This window comes from Neomonachus schauinslandi, chromosome 5 (genome assembly GCF_002201575.2).
Source record: "Neomonachus schauinslandi chromosome 5, ASM220157v2, whole genome shotgun sequence".
Classification (NCBI taxonomy): domain Eukaryota; kingdom Metazoa; phylum Chordata; class Mammalia; order Carnivora; family Phocidae; genus Neomonachus; species Neomonachus schauinslandi.
Genome location: NC_058407.1, coordinates 101,725,811 through 101,744,267, shown reverse-complemented (window position 1 = coordinate 101,744,267; position 18,457 = coordinate 101,725,811). Strand labels below are relative to the sequence as shown.

Genomic DNA, 18,457 nt, shown 5'->3' with positions numbered 1-18,457 from the left:
TAGGAAGTTGCTCACCAGGGGTTGTTGGTGCTGTGATCCAGGGTCAGCAGCATCAACATCACCTGGGAACTTGTTAGAAATGCCAGTTCTGGGCCCCACCCCAGACCTCCTGACTGAGAAGGCTTCAAAGGCCTTCAGATGCACGCTCAGGTTTGAGAACCACTGCTCTAAGCACAAGTGTGAGAGTTGGTCGTGAAAACACGTTGAAGGCAACAAGTTGGACGTTCCTCGGGCAGAAGAGGAGTGAGGGACTACTGGTGACTGAATGCAAGATGCTGCTCTTCCTGACTTTTGGAGGCGACAATGAGGTGCAGAGAGATGGATGGTTTGCTCTAACTGAAAGATCATTTTATTATGCACTGGCACTTTTGCTGTTTCCGCTCCTTTAACCTGTACATTTCTTAAAAACAGGAAATAACATTTTTAAAAAATGTTTAACTGTCAGCAAATGTATATCTATACAATTTGGGGGCACACCTGTGTGTGTGTGTGTTTTTTTTTTTCCCACAGTGCATTTATCAAAGAAAAACCAAAATAGCATTCATTAGATCTCTCCTATGTGCCAGGTTCTACACTAGGCCCTTCCTTTCCTGTGGATTTCCCCCCCCGCTCAGGGAATTCGCACAACATTTCTGTGAACAGGAATTACTTTCATTTTATAGATGAGGAAATTGAAGCTCAAAGAATTTCAGTCACTTTGCCAGAGGCCATGTGTCTATGATGGCAGAGCTAGGATTCCCGTGCCCAACTTCAGACTCCGAGTCTGGTGGAGATTGAGCTCACGGGAACAGAGGTGATCTAAGGAGCCCCCATCTCCCAGGCACTCAAGGGAGACACACGGGGAAGCCACCCTCGCCCCTGGGCCGTTTTTCCGGGGCCAGGCAGAACACTGACTGGCTGCTCTTCTCCATCCCTGTCTGAATGTGTGCCATCAATCTTTACTGTCAGAGAGCAGAGAACTGGGCAAACGAGGAGAAAGACTACCAATTAAGAACATTTTTTTTTCTGTTTTCTTTTTTTAAAAGTATTTATTTATTTATTTATTTGAGAAAGAGAGAAAATGAGCAGTGGGGAGGGGCAGAGAGAGAGAGGGAGAGAGAGAAACAAACTCCCTACTGAGCAGGAAGCCTAATGCGGGGCTCCATCCCAGGACCCGGAGATCATGACCAGAGCTGAAGGCAGACACTTAACGACTGAGCCACCCAGGCGCCCAAGAACATTTTTGTTCAAGGCAATCTGGTTTGTAAAAACAGTAGCCAAGTCCAAGCCATGAACTCAAATTTCCTGACTTCAGATACTGAATTCCAATTCCAGATAAATCAGAGTTAAAGTTTCCTTGTTCTTGAAGAGAAAAAAAAAACCAAAAATTCTTTGAAAAGGTGATTTTAAAAATTAACCTAACTGATGCCTCAAGATGAAAGAACCATAACAAAGTATGACAATGCAGGGCTGCTAGTAGTAAGTGTTTTTATTTTTTTCTAAACAAGCAAGGAAAAACTTCAGCCTGTTCTCTGAGTAAGTTTCCACCCTATGTAATGACCTTCCTCCATCAACACCCACTCATCAATTCTAGGCTTCCCTATGGTGACCCTCTAAACTGAAACATTTTATTTCGATCACTCTGGTGGCACTGGAACACCAGCAAACACACCACTAGGAGCAGGTGCTCTGGAGCTCATTGCCTGGTCCTCAATCCTTAAAGGCAGAAACACCACTTCCACATCTTCGTCTACTTCAAAGCACAGAGCCCTGCACAAAAGTTGTTTTAACGTTTCCTGAACTACTGACTGACTGAAAATCTACCTTGTTAGGTGTTCCCTGCCCTGGAAACAGCTGTATTTACAACACAACTTATTATTATTATTTTTTTAGAGTTGCTATATCTATCTGCTTTATAACAAGTACCTAAGGTTTTTGTTTTTTTTTAACAAGTACCTAAGGTTTTTGTTAACATTAACAAACGACAGCTGATATTTGAGATTATTCTATCAAAGTATTTAATCCTTTGGTTAGGTGCCTGAAAATATGAAAACGTACATTAGAGTTAGTGCTCGGGGCGCCTGGGTGGCTCAGTGGGTTAAGCGTCTGCCTTCGGCTCAGGTCGTGATCCCGGGATCCTGGGATCGGGTCCCGCATCGGGCTCCCTGTTCAGTGGGGAGTCTGCTTCTCCCTCTCCCTCTGCTACTGCCCCTGCTTATGCTCTCTCTGTTAAATCTTTTTTTTTTTTTAGGATTTTTTTAATTTATCTGAGACAGAGAGAGAGAGAACACAAGCAGGAGGAGAGGCAGAGGGAGAGGGAGAAGCAGACTCCCAGCCTAGCAGGGAGCCCCATGCAGGGCTCGATCCCAGGACTCTGGGACCATGACCTGAGCCGAAGGCAGACGCTTAACCATCTGAGGCACCCAGGCGCCCACTCTCTCTGTCAAATCTTTAAAAAAATAAAATAACTAGAGTTAATGCTCAAAAGTTGCAAATACAAATGGCAACTCGTTTCCAGAGAAGGAGGGAGTGACCATTCATGGGGGCGGGGGTGTAATCATAAGTAGCACCCCTTTCGCTCTCATGAGTTTTTCCAGTTCGGACAACAAATTGCACGGTCGCCTTTCTTGGGTGACGGCGAGAGCAGGGACGGCACCCTGAAGGCCTGGGCGCGCTGCCTGCCCACCCCAGATGCCGCACTGCGTCCCTCCATCGCGTGCGAATCTTTGCACCTCGTCATGGGGTCGCCAAGTCCCCCTTCTGGTGCTTTGTGTCTCAGCGGAAGAAGATGAAGAAGGCTTCAGGGGAACTGTCCAGTGTGGACCGGTGTTGGAGAAATCCCCCCTGGCGCGTTTGGAACTTCGGGGCCTGGCTGCGCTCCGACTCCCAGAGCGGCGCCCGCACACGGCCTGTACCGGGAGTCCCGGCACCTGGCCACTGGGGGCGCTGTCACCAGTGCTACCCGGACATGGGTGCCCACTGGCTCCCCATCATGAAGGTGGAGGAGCCTGCAGCCAGCAAGTGCCGTCACTCCCAGATCAAGTCCCCGCTGCCCCGTAGGGGCCTGTGGCGCCAGCACAAGCCACGCTTCACCACCAAGAGGCCCAACACCTTCTTTTAGATGCAGAGCCTCCCTGTCCCCAGGTCTGCCCAAATCAATTCCTTGGGAAGCCCCCTCCCCCCCAAATAATAATAATAAAAATAAAAAATAAAGTGCACAGTCACCCTAATGAGAGGGCTCTAGCTACCCAGACCCCAAGCCCTGATTTTTATTGTGGTGGTTAAAGCCCATGTTTATCGGATATAGCAAACTAATAATTTGGGAAGAGTAAACAAATAGTTCAGGGTATTCCTGGCAATTTGTTGATAGAACAATTTTCACCTATTTTTTCCCTTTATTTACATCTTTATTTCAAAATGTTTGTTCTATTTAAACATTTTTTTAAAAGATTTTATTTATTTATTTGACGGAGACACAGCGAGAGAGGGAACACAAGCAGGGGGAGTGGGAGAGGGAGAAGCAGGTTTCCTGCGGAGTAGGGAGCCTGAAGCGAGACTCAATCCCAAGACCCTGGGATCATGACCTGAGCCGAAGGCAGACGCTTAACGACTGAGCCACCCACATGGCCCTATTTAAACATTTTTAATTACAGTGAAATACATATAATGTAAAATTCACCATCTTAACTATTTTTGAGTATGTAATTCAGTAGTGTTAAGTATATTCACATTGTGTAACAAATCTCTGGAACTTTTCATCTTGCAAAAATGAAACCCTATATCCAATAAACAATTCCCCATTTCTTCTTCCTCCAAGCCTCTGGCAAACACCATTCTACTTTCTGTTTCTTTGATTATTCTACATACCTCATGTAAGTGAAATCATACAGTATTTGTCTTTTTTGTGACTGGCTTATTTCACTTAGCATTATGTCCTCAAGGTTCCTCCACCTTGTAGTGCCAGAATTTCCTTCCTTTTTAAAGCTGCATGTATATACCACATTTTGCTTATCCAATCATCATGATGGACACTTGGGTTGCTTCCACATTTTGGCTATTGTAAATAATGCTATGAAGATGGGTGTACAAATATCTCTTTCAGACCCTGCTTTCATTTTGGGGCGTTATAAACCCAGAAGTGGAATTGCTGGATCATACCTATGGTAGTTCTATTTTTAAGTTTTTGAAGACCCATCATACTGTTTTCCACAGGGGCTCATCCTACATTCCCACCAACAGTATGTCAGGGTTCCAATTTCTCTACGTTGTCATCAACACTTGTTTATTTTCTGTTTTATTAATAGCAGCTATCCTCATAGGTGTGAGGTACTATCTTATTGTGCTTTTAATTTACATTTCCCTAACCATTACTGGTGTTTAGCATCTTTTCATATGCTCATTGCCCATTTGTATATCTTCTTTGGAGAAATGTCTATTCGAGTCCTTTGCCCATTTTAAAATCAGGCTATTTGGGGGGCACCTGGGTGGCTCAGTTGGTTAAGCGACTGCCTTCGGCTCAGGTCATGATCCTGGAGTCCTGGGATCGAGTCCCGCATCGGGCTCCCTGCTCGGCAGGGAGTCTGCTCCTCCCTCTGACCCTCCCCCCTCTCATGTGCTCTCTCTCTCTCATTCTCTCTCAAATAAATAAATAAAAATCTTTAAAAAAAAAAAAATCAGGCTATTTGGGGCGCCTGGGTGGCTCGGTCGTTAAGCGTCTGCCTTCGGCTCAGGTCATGATCCCAGGATTCTGGGATCGAGCCCCACGTCCAGCTCCCTGCTCCGCAGAGAGCCTGCTTCTCCCTCTCCCTCTGTCTGCCGCTCTGCCTACTTGTGCTCTCTCTGTCAAATAAATAAATAAAATCTTAAAAAAAAATAAAATAAAAAAATAAAACCAGGCTATCTGTTCCTTTGCTGCTGCTTAAATCTTTTATTTGCAATCAGTGAATCAAGTCCTCGCCCTCTATTATCTTTAATATTCTCTAACAAAGAGGTGCCCCAAGGTATTCTCTTGTCTAGTAATACTAGAAATGAAAAGAATGTTGCTGTCAAGAAATCTTGAAGTTGGAAAGTAGTTGGAAAGGTACCATTTTATAAATCTCAGATATCCATTTCTATTGGTTGTCCAGACTCTTGGAGAAGTTTTGATATGCCTGAAGTCTTTCATAAAGATATTATGTTATTACTGCTCTCAATCATTTCAGCTCAACAACATTTACAGGGTGCCCGCTATGTAATGGACATTGTGCCATGGATACTTTAGAGTTAATATAAAACACACACAAGGGGTGCTAGGGTGGCTCAGTTGGATAAAGGACTGACTTGATTTCAGCTCAGGTCATGATCTCGGGGCCCTGTGATCAAGCCCCAAGTCGGGCTCACCACTCACGGGGAGTCTGCTTCTCTCCCTCTTCCTCTGTGCCGTGCCCTGCACCCCCCGCCTGCCCCCGTCTCACACACTCTCTTTCAAATAAATAAATAAATCTTTAAAAAAATAAATAAAACACACACAAAATATTTTAACTCCTTTGATCTAATAATACCTACCAGCTAGATTCTGGGCGACCAGTTTTGGATCTACATTTTTTTGAATGAGTTTAAAAAGCTACAGATCTCTTCTGAACTTTCCTGCCAGATCTTCCCTCTCTGAATGAGGAAGTATACACACCCTTAAGTAAGCTTGATATTTGGGTTGGGCCTCTGAGTTTTCCCAGGCCTCACCCAGGTGAAAAACACACCCTATCTGAAAATCTAGTTCCTTAAAAATATCTTGGTAAAGTTTTGGAGAGACTTCCTACACAAGGCTGTCATTTCTGCTTCTGTACAGAAGCACATTCAGAAAAAACTTCTTTCTGGTTGCAACTTGTTGAAAGATCTCAACAAGTCCTTAAAATATGAACAGCCATCCAGCGCTGCCAGTACTTGAGCTGCCCGCCCCTCCTTGCCTCCCCTCTCCCCAGAGAAGCCCAGGGAACTAACGCAAGAAGGAGGGACCATGTTCCAAGGCAGGCTGATGGCCCTCGACTACCATAACCCTGCTGGCTTCAACTGCAAAGATGAACCAGAATTTAGAAACTTTATTGTTTGGCTTAAAGACCAGAAAATCAGACACTACAAGATTGAAGGCGGAGGTAATGTAAGAAACATCCACAGTAGTGACCAGCCCAAGTTCTTTGAAAAGTATCTCAGAGATGTTAATTGTCCTTTCAGGATTCAAGATGGGCAAGAAACAACTGACTGGCTTCTTGGTTTAGCTGTAGGACTTGAGTCTGGAGATAATGCTGAAAAATACAAGGACTTGGTACATGATAATACAAAAAGTGCCAGCAATGATCCATCTGGATGTAAATAATCCTGATTTTTAAGGCTCGTGTAATGGCTTTGGTTAACCTTCTTCAGATTCAGCTGTCAGGATGACTACCTGGTAATGCTTAAGGCAATTTGCATTTTGGTCCAGGATGCAGCTGCTACAGCAAATCAAACAAAAGAGGGCTTGCCTGTTACTTTAGGCAAACAACTCTTGGTTTTGACACAGGAGATGTGGTTCTTTTTTTTTTTTTTTTTTTTAAAGATTTTATTTGTTTGACAGAGAGAGACACAGCGAGAGAGGGAACACAAGCAGGGGGAGTGGGAGAGGGAGAAGCAGGCTTCCCGTTGAGCAGGGAGCCTGATGCGGGGCTCGATCCCAGGACCCTGGGATCATGACCTGAGCCGAAGGTAGACGCTTAACGACTGAGCCACCCAGGCGCCCCGGAGATGTGGTTCTTAATGAAACTGCTCGAATTCTGTGATTGCTGCACATAGAAGAGCTCGGAGAGCTACAGACAAAAATTCATGAAGCCGTACGTAGTAGCTGTTCAGGCAATTACTGCCGATCCAAAGACAGACCACAGACTGAGGAACACTTTAGGATTTCAGCTTCTCACCTACTTAGTACAGTTAGGACCCATGTACAGTCTGGCATGTGTTCGGAAATCCAGTGTCACATTTTCGAGGGAAGACGCCCAGAAAATCGACTACATTCTAGAAATTTACCATCATTGCTTTTTCTTTAATAAAATTCAGGAAAGTGGGGGAAAAAAATGAACAGCTATCCAGATTATTTTCTACATTGGTATCCATCTTTTTCAGATTATCAGGGTCTCTGCTCCACGATACATACCCTCCATCCACTTTTGTGCCCCAAATCTGAACCTAAACCAAAACCCCCAAGAAGCTACTGCATGTGAAAATATTCTTAATCTCTGGCCTGCCTTAGGAACAATCCATAAATTCCAGGGTTGAGAAGACAGCAGGACTAATGTAGGCTCATGGTCTCCTAGAGCGTTACTACTGGAAAGGCCTCTGAAGGTTATCCAGTCAAATCACCCTCGTGTCACATGAGGAAACTGAGAGCCAAAAAGGGACACGTTTTCTCAAAGCCATACAAAGTCACTATGTCTCCAGACAGCATAGGGCTCTTCGATGCCACACCTCTTTTTGTTCACTAATGTTCATTTCCTGAGATGCCTCTTGATGTTTATTTTCCTATTTATTGAACATGAAAACAATTGTATTACTGAAAATCCTTGAAATATGTTTGAATGTCTTAAACAAAAGGCTCTGTATTAATAAAATTCCAGAGTTCCCCTCAAGAAAAAGTTTTGCTAGAACTAGGATCAGGTGGCCAACTTCTAGAGAAAGTGCTCTGGGTACCTCTGAATGACTCTTCAGACTTGAGAACAATGGCCTGTCTAGGGGAGAACCACTAAGCTCCTTTTCTTCAGGTCATGCTCCCAGTCTACAAATACATTCCCTTGGCCCCATGTGTGGTCTAGCACTTTGTTTTGTGTTCACTAGGATTAAGGTGTTTGGGATTCATACTTTGACATCAATACAACACATCTACATCCTCAGCACAACAACAACAAAGTGACTTTCATGTCGAGTTTAAGGTAAAAATTGAGGCATAAGTGACTGAGACAAATATAAGGCCAGATACACTCTAGGAGAAGAGTATTAGCTCGGATATGGCCCGGAATTGTGACATCTTATTGCCACAGCGCATCTGGATCATCTAGGTGACTAACAGTATAGTCTATTATTTCAGGAAGGTTATAAAAATCTATGGGCCTCACACCATGCGTAACATGGGCGAGGAAGCAAACTTGTAAGAATTTTTGCTTCTGCATTTCCTGATTTAGGAACAGGAGAGGTGTGGGGGGTTGTCTAAAATATCTTCTGCCTATTAGTGAATCTGTATGTACTTGGTCTAGTATTGGTCTCCCGGGCAAAGAGAGGTGGCCAAAAGTTAATCTCAAATACTGAAGAGGGAACCCATTCAAAATCTTGTTTGGGCCCTCAAAGAATCAATGAAACCATTTTCCTTTTCTGATAAATACATCAGGTTGTCCTGTATGAGGTTGTATGGACCCATGAGTTCATTAAAAGTACAGAGGGGTCATTTTCTCTGATCCAAAGATTCTTGGTTTGGGGATAGTTAGGAGGAAACGCTGAAATCCTATCGTCTGTGCCGGCATTTAAGACCCAAGAGCCACATTCTAAAAGAGAGCACTGCCCTGGTTCCATAAAACCCAGTTTATAAACCAGCAGACATTTGCTTGCAGCACCTTAAACGAAGTTCAATAGTCGCTGTGTTTTATTTAAAAAGTATCTTTGTGTTAGTACATACAAATATACTCTCAGTACAACTGTCCGTACAATTTATATTTAGTCCAAGAGGCTGGTGAGAAGGAAAAAGATCATAAAGCAAGGCTTAGGGACGGCTGCTCTCTTCGAAGTGCAAAGCAGGCTGGCGCGATGCGAGGGCATCCGTGGCGCTCCCGGCAGTCCACAGTTCAGCAACAAAGTGCGGAAGTGGAGGGAAGTTTTGATGTATAAAGTACCACAGCGGTGTCTGGAAACAAACAGAAGATGCTAGAAGGCAGCAGGAATGGGTAGTGCTAGAATGAGGGCTGGGGAGGGTTCAGGGTCAAGCTAAGGTAGTCATGAATAAAGCCGAGTTTCTTCGTAATTTGAGGCACAAGACCGGAGAGAAAGGAATCGTAGGAAGCAACCCCGTTGGGGAAGACTGGGGGTGTGATAACAGGGACATGTTAAGAGGCATTAGGAACAGTAAAAAAAGGAAGGAGAGTTGGAGTGATGATTATTGAGTACTACCACTGGGAGGAGGGTCTTGCAGGGATAATAAAGGGAGAAGGGTGTAAAGGAAGGGTCAGGAATGGTAGGGGTAAACTATGGGAAAAGACTGCGCAGACGTCAGCAGCAAAGAAAAAGAAGGAATGGGGTTGGGGCGTGGCCCAGAAAGGGAATGGCTCAATAGCGGGCTACGGGGTGAAAAGGAGAAGGGTGGGGAAGAGCCCGGCTGACAGCTGCTCTCAAATGGCGCCTACAGGGTTAAAAATCAGGGCGACCAGACTAGGAAGAACTCGGTTTCCAGGGTAACGGCTCCGACAGTTCCGGCAGCGCAGGCTCGTACCATTGCGCGGGCGCGCGCGGGGGGAGCGCGGCGGGAGGGGACGCGCGAAGGAGCAGTCGGGCAGAGGGGTCCGGCCCGGACTCTACCAAACGCGCGGCCCGCCTGCTCGCCCCGGGCCCGGCGCCGAGCCGCGCTCCGGCCGCGCGGGCCGCGGCGTCCTCCGTGCCCGGGCCCGCAGCTCCCAACTGGCCGCGGACGGCGGGGGGTGGGGGTGAACGAACGTGCGCCCGGTGGCCCGGATTGGCCTCCAGGTCCCCCCGCCTGGGCGGCGGAGTGCGGGCGGCCCGGGCTGGGAGGTTTGAAAAGCGGGCGAGAGACAAAGGCAGCAGGAAGCCTTCTCGGCGCCCGGAGCCCGTGCTCGCAGCCCCCGGGGACCCCCGGCCGGCCCGCCGGCCCGGAGCAGCAGCGTCGGCGGCCGGCGGCGGCAGTGGCAGGAGGCAGAGGATGCGGCAGGGGGCGTGGGAGCGGCGGCGGAGCGGGCGGAGCGGCGCGGCCCGAGCGCGGCGTGGTTAGACCCGAGGCGGCGGAGGCGGCGGAGGCGGCGGCCCGGCCGGGCTCGGGAGTGAGTGAGAGGGCGCCTTCCCCGCCCGGGATGTGAGGACCGAGCGGAGCCCGGGGCGGGGGGAGGGAAGGGAAGGGAGGAGAAGCCGGCAGGAAGGAAGGAAGGAAGGACGGACGGACCAGGAGGAGGAGCGGCGGCGGCGGCCGGAGCCGGAAGGCGGGGAGGGGCCGTCCGTTGGGCCCGAGGCGGCGGCGGCAGCGGCCGGGGCGAACCGCTCTTGTCGCCTCTCGGGACAGGAGCGGCGGGGCCCGCGCCTCCTCCCCCCGGCGCCGCGGAGGGGGGAGGAGGAAGATGGAGACCCACATCTCGTGCTTGTTCCCCGAGCTGCTGGCCATGATCTTCGGCTACCTGGACGTCCGGGATAAGGGGCGCGCGGCGCAGGTGTGCACGGCCTGGCGGGACGCCGCCTACCACAAGTCGGTGTGGCGGGGGGTGGAGGCCAAGCTGCACCTGCGCCGGGCCAACCCGTCGCTGTTCCCCAGCCTGCAGGCCCGGGGTATCCGCCGTGTGCAGATCCTGAGCCTCCGCCGCAGCCTCAGCTACGTGATCCAGGGCATGGCCAACATCGAGAGCCTCAACCTAAGCGGCTGCTACAACCTCACTGACAACGGGCTGGGCCACGCGTTTGTGCAGGAGATCGGCTCCCTGCGTGCCCTCAACCTGAGCCTGTGCAAGCAGATCACCGACAGCAGCCTGGGCCGCATAGCCCAGTACCTCAAGGGCCTGGAGGTGCTGGAGCTGGGGGGTTGCAGCAACATCACCAACACCGGCCTCCTGCTCATCGCCTGGGGCCTGCAGCGCCTCAAGAGCCTTAATCTCCGCAGCTGCCGCCACCTCTCCGACGTGGGCATCGGGCACCTGGCCGGCATGACGCGCAGCGCGGCCGAGGGCTGCCTGGGCCTGGAGCAGCTCACGCTGCAGGACTGCCAGAAGCTCACTGACCTTTCTCTAAAGCACATCTCCCGGGGGCTGACGGGCCTGAGGCTCCTCAACCTCAGCTTCTGCGGGGGCATCTCGGACGCGGGCCTCCTGCACCTATCGCACATGGGCAGCCTACGCAGCCTTAACCTGCGCTCCTGCGATAACATCAGTGACACGGGCATCATGCACCTGGCCATGGGCAGCCTGCGCCTCTCAGGGCTGGATGTGTCGTTCTGTGACAAGGTGGGGGACCAGAGTCTGGCTTACATAGCCCAGGGCCTGGACGGCCTCAAGTCCCTGTCCCTCTGCTCCTGCCACATCAGCGATGATGGCATCAACCGCATGGTGCGGCAGATGCACGGGCTGCGCACGCTCAACATCGGACAGTGTGTGCGCATCACAGACAAGGGCCTGGAGCTGATCGCTGAGCACCTGAGCCAGCTCACGGGCATAGACCTGTACGGCTGTACCCGAATCACCAAGCGCGGCCTGGAGCGCATCACGCAGCTGCCCTGCCTCAAGGTACTCAACCTGGGACTCTGGCAGATGACGGACAGTGAGAAGGTCAGGTGAGGGCAGCAGCACCTGCTCCCCTTGTCCCGCCCTGTTCATCCTCCGGTCACCACCACGCCCCCGCCCCCCCCCCCCCCGACATGCACACTTACACATAGATCATTGTAGCGGATGAGATGGGGGCAGTGACACGAAGCCTCAGGCGCATTTTCTCCCTCCTTGAGCACCTCGGCCCACTACACACCCATTCCCATTGCATCTGGGGTTCCTCTGCTACCCCTACCTTACTCCCCTCTCGTTTCCCCTGACGATGGAGAGACCGATTCAGCTACTTACCCACCCACTCCTCTCTGCAGGGGGATGGAGGACTGTTTGAGCTACTGTATCCCCACTGCTTTACATTTGGAAATGGGGGAGGGGGTGGGGATGGCCTAGTCCTTAAAACCCTGGGGGAGTTGAGGAAAATGTCTGCCTTCCTTAAGCTTTCATTTGAATACTGTGATCTGGTTTTTATTTTGAAATGTATAAAGAGCAAACCCAACTACCACGGCCTTTTCACCCTTCTTCCTTCCACATTGTAACTAATCCCAGGCTCTTCTCCTCACTTCTCCTACAGTACTCTGCTGTTCACGCTCATTTCCTTTTGTCTTTCTTTTTCGTGTTTTTATTTTTTGAAGAAATTCGAAATCACGGTCCTTTTTTTTTTCTGCTGAATATAGTCTATATATTATATATATATAAATTATATATATATATACATATATATATGTCTGGCTACCTCGTTTTAGTTTACTTTTTTCTCTGAAGCCCTGGAATTCTACAAGAGAGATATTTTGAGACTGAAACATTTTTGTGCCTAGACTGGAAAGATGCCCATTGGGTTTGTACATCTTTTTTGTTTTGGCTTCTTCCCAAACTCCATCCATCCAGTGTGTCCCACTTCCACATTCTGGCTATAATTTTTTTTTTCCTTGCCCATTGGGATTTGAGGGCCCAACGATGTTCGCAAATCTTGACTTAATTTATAGCACAAATGTGTGGAAGAAATGAGAGTTGAACTTTGAGATGCAGATTGTGTCTTGAAAATGATTATTATATATGCAAATTCTGCCCTACCCTCACCCTCTTCCAAGTGTCCCCACAAAAAAGGTCACACGGTGAGGCTTCCTGTTGGAAGCAGAGGAGCAGAGTTGGCCTACGGAGCCCCTGGGGCTGTAACGTGAAGAGGAGGAGACTAAAACTCACATCTTATCTCTGTTCTGTTAATAAAATGGGAGTTTGTGGGTTTTAACAAAAATCTGTTTCTAAATGGAGGCATAGATGGCTTTCTTTATTTTGGTGGGGGTTGGGACTTGTGGCTTTAAAAAAAAAATCGCTTTTGAGTAGGATGTATATTTTTGTTGGAGTTTTTGTTTATTTTTTTAGAATCCTCCACAGCAACATGCGAGACCATGGAGTTAAAGAAACCCAGAGACCTTTATCAATTAATTGTACTGTTTGTGAATTTGTATAAATAATAACAAAGATCCTCTTAAAACGTTTATATTCTTACAGTAAAAGGTTAAACTGATATTTATATAATAAAAGAGGAAATATGAAGTATGTTTTTGAAAAAAAAAAAACAAAACAAAAACAAAAAACCTTGTATCTGTGAATTATTTTGAAGGCAGTGTGTGTTTGGGTACATGCCAAAGTAGGAGGTGCTGTTTGTGTACTCTAAGAGGAAATAAGGTATAGAGTTGGGTGCATCCTATGTGGTGTGAGTAAGCTCGTGGTTACAAATTTATTCTGTGTAAAGTTTACTACTGACATCTAAATGTTTTGTTGCTAGAAATGTGACGACTGGAGATTTATATAATTTTTGGTTTTAAACTGTCAACAACATGGAAATTGAAAGAAACTGAACAAAATGGAACTTTTTAAAAAGTAGATCTGTAGGAGTCACAATTTCCCAGGGTGGCAATGAGATCCAGGGGTCCTGTTGAAAAATGGGTCATGAGATGTGGAAGTGGGGAAGAAAAGACGGGCTTCTTTCCACTTTTAGTGGGTGTGGGGAGGATGTGAAATGGTGAAGGGTGGAGGGAACTGAAGCCATTGTTCAGAAAAGTTAAAAGAGCGCTGTCCTTGCCTACTCGCTCACTTGCTCAGTCATGCATGCTGAATCTCACAGTGTGAGTGAGGGTCCTGGTGGAAAGGAGGAAGGCAGTTCAGCCCCTCTTTTTAACATTCTCCTCCAGGCCCCGCTGTATTTAAGCACTTTCCTGGGGGATGGGGAGGTTGGCCAGGAGTTCTTGCACATTTGCATTTTAAGCACTTCCAGCGCTGAAGCTCACCACTCCACTCGGATCCACTGTGGTGAGGGCTCTTAGGCTGAATTCGGGGCAGATAAATGAATACCAACAATTCCAGCGAAGAGTTCCCTCTGGTAGACAGTAAATAATGAACACCCCGCGGCTGGGCTGCGGAAGTGGCAGGGTATAAATGCTCCAATGGTGGAGTAATTCACTTTCCTGGTTTCACATAGGTCTTAGTTGTTTCTGAGATTTTTTTTTAAACAACAACAACAAAGTACAGATCCCAGCAAGAGCTAATAAGAGCGGTATAAAACTTTCCTGCAAAGACACCTCTTTCCACGAAGAGAGCTAGAACCCAAGTTTCTCTTGGGGTGAGATTGTTTTGTAAAATTTCCAAGCTTTCTGCTTGAGCATATCACAAAAGCAGCATTGTTCCTTTTTGGAGAGCCATCACAATTGGGTCTAATTGAGCCTGACACTAGATCCATCTTCCTTTTCTTTGGGGAAGGTGTGGATCTCTTCCTTCCCTCTTAGGTCACAGTGCTTATTGCCTGGAAAAAAAAAAAATGTGTGAATCCTAGTAAGAAGTCGGGACGTGGATTTAGGGTCAGCTTTCTAATTTAGCATTTGGTGCTATACCGCATGAAGGTTCCACAAGCTGTAAGCTCTCGGGCTGTTTTTCTTCTTTCAAGAGACTGCATGACTACGGATTCAGTCAATAAAATTTGGGCACCTCCTAAGTCTTAGACTCTGTGCTCACATTCTTCATTTTAATACACAAGATAATCCAACCAAATAACGGGAAGGGTTTTCCACTTTTCTGTTTGGTTTTGTTTTTTCCTTGAAAGGCTAAAGATAAGCCTGACTAAAGGTCGGTAAATTAATGTTTGAAAGTCCTCAACCTGAACTGGGTATACTACGAATATATCTGGAGTGTCTCTGGAAACGATGAATAAACCATTTACTTTCATCAGCCAAGGTTAACTGTTTATCTCTCAACCTTTGTGGATGGAAAGAAATGAATATGTGTTGAGAATCGGGGGTATGCTTTGCATGGTCCCTGTAAATTTCTCCTTTCAGTCCTCAAAGCAACCTGTTGAAACAGGTATCCTGATTTCCAGATACGGCGTAGTACTCGCCTGAAGTCACCCAGCCACTAATGGAGGGAAACCGGGACGCACACCAGGGACAGCTCCAAAGTCTAGCTCCCTTCTGTCCTCTGAGAAGGTTCAGTTACTGATCATACCTTGAGTTCCAGTGAGGTGACCTCAGAGAAGTGAGTGGTAGCTGTCTGATCACCATGTGGACAAGCCCAGGCCACAGGGCGCGACTTAAAGGGAATATGGGTGGATCCAATCTCCACCATAACTACTGGAATGGAAAGAAATGCTTTTAAAGACTAAAACCACTAAAGGACATGATAATATTTTGTGGGTGCTACAAAAGTTAAAAGGCACATCAGGGCAGTTTTTAGAATAGCAGAAAAAAACCTGGTTCGGGTATTTGCTGCAACTTCAGAAGTGAAAAACCAAAATGGGAACTTCGTGCATATCACCTAGAAGTAATAAACGTCATAGAAACTGGGTGGTGGTGTGGAAAGGGCTCCATATACCTTTCTTTGGGCAGTAGCCCTTAAAGTCTGTCTGGAAAAGATTATAAATGCAACAGTGGGATTCGGTTTCTGCAGTCCCCTAAGGGCCATGATAGGCCTCCAGCTAGAAGTGCTGGTGCTGCATGATTCTCCCTGCTGTGGACTCCCTCCTGCGGGATTCCTCAGTCCTAAGGCGGGAGGGCCTGCCCGATTTACCTCACATTTGGCAACAGGGAAAGGGATGCTTGCCTAACTTATAGTATGTCTTCAACTAGTTAAGAAAATTCAAATTGATCATTTGATCATGATTCAAATCAACAACAAAATCATGAATCTTTCATGATTCAAATCAACAACAAAGATCTGAAAAAGCAAATGTTTCCTTTTATTGGAGTTTCCTTTTAAAGGTAAGAACTTTCTCTGAAAAAAGGACACTTGATATGTAAATCCTGGTGCTTTCCTGCCGTGCCTACTAGAGAGACTCTGGTCTTGGAATAAGCAAAACCTTTTTCCGCTTCTGACTTAGAAAATGTGAACTCAAGTTCTCAAAGGGGAAAGGTAGTGGCCCCCAGGGACCACTCTGTTTCCAAAGAACAAGAACCTCTGGAATAAAAGATCGGATTTGTAAAACAAAACCGAGGCCTCCTTGCAGCTTCTGGCAACCGTCTCTTGCCGGTGCCCTGCAAGGGAGGGCCCCTGGTCTCTGCGCCCTGCTGGACAGAGGGCGGCTCCAGTAAGTCACATGGGCATGGTCCTCTCGGTTGCCCTTGTCTTCCCTGCAGCTCACCTCACTCCCTTTTCAGGTCATTCTATCCATTTCGTAGAGGGCAAGACCTAAATTTCGTGCCCCTCGGAACCCCTGGGGAGGCCGGGGTGAGGCTTTCTGATGAACTACTGAAGAGCACAGGATCAGACACCTGGAAAGCTATGTTCAGACGCAGGCCTATGCTTAGGCCACATCTCTCGTTTTTGTTCAAACGTGATGTAGCAAGTTAAAATATTTTGCAAAGTGAATGGTATCAAACAGATAAGACGTTCATATTTGGATCACTGCCAACTATTAATAATTGAGAACTTAGCAAAGGTAAGTGCACAGCTAGAATAAAAGTATGTACTCTCAGGGCTTGGAGAGAAAGTGAATCATTTCTAGACAATGAGTACACTTAAATGTCCACAAATGATCAGTTCCAGTCTTTTTCTCTTTTCCAGGGATTGCTCTGACTTTGCCAGGTGGAGTTGCCTGTACCAACCCAGCACATTCGGTACCATGTAAAGTCAAGTCTTCCAGTTAAGGTGCCAGAGAAAGTAAGCTTGAGATCTTAACTGTGCAGCCCTAGCGGGCTATCCTAAGCAGCCCCGCAAATAAAACAAAATAGAAGTGGTATTCTTCTGCTTGCTGTTTGTTAATCCAGAAAAGGGCACGTCATTTTCTTAAAAAAAAAAAAAAAAAAAGACAATGTTTTTATTTTCTCATTCCTCTTCGACTTTAATTGTTTAAAGGACAAATGCCACATATCCTTGTAAGATCGCTTTTATTTGTGATGGTGGAAAATAGTGTCTGTTACAAAGAAGAGAAGAATGAGGTCCTTCTGCAGACTGTGTTAGGGACGTGAACGCAATCTACTGGAAGAACTGAGTCATGACGTAGTGTTCAATTTCTGTCTCAAAATGTTTTCACAAATCCAGTTGATATTGTACATTTAATTTTATAAGTGGGGAAAAAGGCTTGACAAGGCTGGAAAGGTTTTGCCTCCGTGAGGTGAGGCGCGCATATCAGAATGAGGACTGCTTCAGACTTTAAGGACCACATCAGAGGAGGATAAACACACAGGTAGCTCTTGATCTTTCCCCGAGACCCTGCAAAACACCACCCTGACCCCTTGGCTTTAGAAAGGTGCTAAACCAGAGCCTATTTTCACTGGGAGCAAAAAAACCCACAAAAAAACAAAACAAAACAAACCCAAGTGCTGAAAGTTACTACTACTTAATATGCATTACATTATGCAAATTTAGATATGTTTTGCAAGCGTTATGTATAGGGTTATTCAAGAAGCAATTTGGTAAATGGGCTATAGGGTACTGAAGTAGCTAGCTGTGTCAAACCTGTCACCTGTTGTCCTCAGAGGACTTGAGCCAGTTTCCCAAGCACTGCTTTGTCACAAGTAGTGATGCAAAGTACGAATGCTGTTAAGTCTGTTCTTGCAGTAGTCTTGAAGCTAAGGACTTAAGCGTGTTTAGCGCACTGCAAATATCTGTCACCCAATCCTCATAAAGTAGAACTGAGTTGCAGGATCACCAGCTACTCTTCTCCATTCAAAGGTAAAAAGGCTTGACTGAACAGATGTTTTAGTTACAAATCCCTCTTGTCCAGAAAGAGTACAAGGGTCTAATTTGTTAATATCAGGCAGGCTGTTAATGTTTATTACTCCTCAGTTTATGTAATCCACACTCCAGAAGGATGGGGCCCAGCAGACAGCTGTCTGTTCAATAATTACTACTCCTATCATGGATTCAAGTCACTGGAATTGGACTGTGGGAAAATCGTTCTTTGAGACCAGATTAGCTTTTTATAAATAGCACGGGATAACTCAACATGGTTTGGAAAGAACTGTTTTCCTCATCTGAAAAGAATATGAAAATATTTACAAACACCCATAATAATATTTCTCCTTAGGAAATCCTTACCCTAAACTGTCAATTTTACGTACACATTTGTGTAGGAATTAGCTACCTGCTACCATTGCTTTTGAGAAATGGTCTCTAAATAGGAAGAAACCGTAAAAATGAGTCATAATACTCCTAGAATCTTTAGTAAAATCACCGAGGCTAAAATTGGACAGATGGATAAAATAAGGGAGGAATTGCAACAGTTAAGCCCTCAAATTCTTAATGTTCTCAGATGGAAGACAACGAATTTTACCTTCCATTTTTACTTCAGTGTTTTAAACCTTAGCTTCACAGCTCAAAAGCTCATAGCCGTGAACAAAAAAAAAAAAAAAAAAGACAAGTAGGTGTTTCCTAAGCAAACAATACGGAAATGACAAAGTGACAATTTCTAGCTCTTCCACATCATTTCAAATGCACACAATTTACTAAGTTTGAGGAATCTGTAAAGAGGGTAT

General features: G+C 46.5%; 1 protein-coding gene and 2 pseudogenes across 1 annotated transcript; all 3 read left to right on the top strand.

Moving 5' to 3' along the window:
• Positions 1 to 272: 272 nt before the first annotated feature.
• LOC110580743 lies at positions 273 to 3,100 on the top strand (annotated as a pseudogene).
• Positions 3,101 to 5,971: 2,871 nt separating this feature from the next.
• LOC110580744 lies at positions 5,972 to 8,036 on the top strand (annotated as a pseudogene).
• Positions 8,037 to 10,178: 2,142 nt separating this feature from the next.
• Positions 10,179 to 16,725, top strand: FBXL14 (F-box and leucine rich repeat protein 14). Its single transcript, XM_021690566.2, has 2 exons — positions 10,179 to 11,506; positions 16,545 to 16,725. The coding sequence occupies exons 1-2, from the start codon at positions 10,308 to 10,310 to the stop codon at positions 16,606 to 16,608; spliced, it is 1,263 nt and encodes a 420-aa protein (XP_021546241.2). The 5' UTR covers positions 10,179 to 10,307; the 3' UTR covers positions 16,609 to 16,725.
• Positions 16,726 to 18,457: the final 1,732 nt, after the last annotated feature.

Excerpts from the sequence above, each read along its gene's own strand:
- FBXL14 (XM_021690566.2), top strand. The coding sequence starts at position 10,308 with ATGGAGACCCACATCTCGTGCTTGTTCCCCGAGCTGCTGGCCATGATC. Across the intron at positions 11,507-16,544 it reads ACGGACAGTGAGAAGGTCAG|GGATTGCTCTGACTTTGCCA; the intron begins GTGAGGGCAGCA and ends TCTCTTTTCCAG.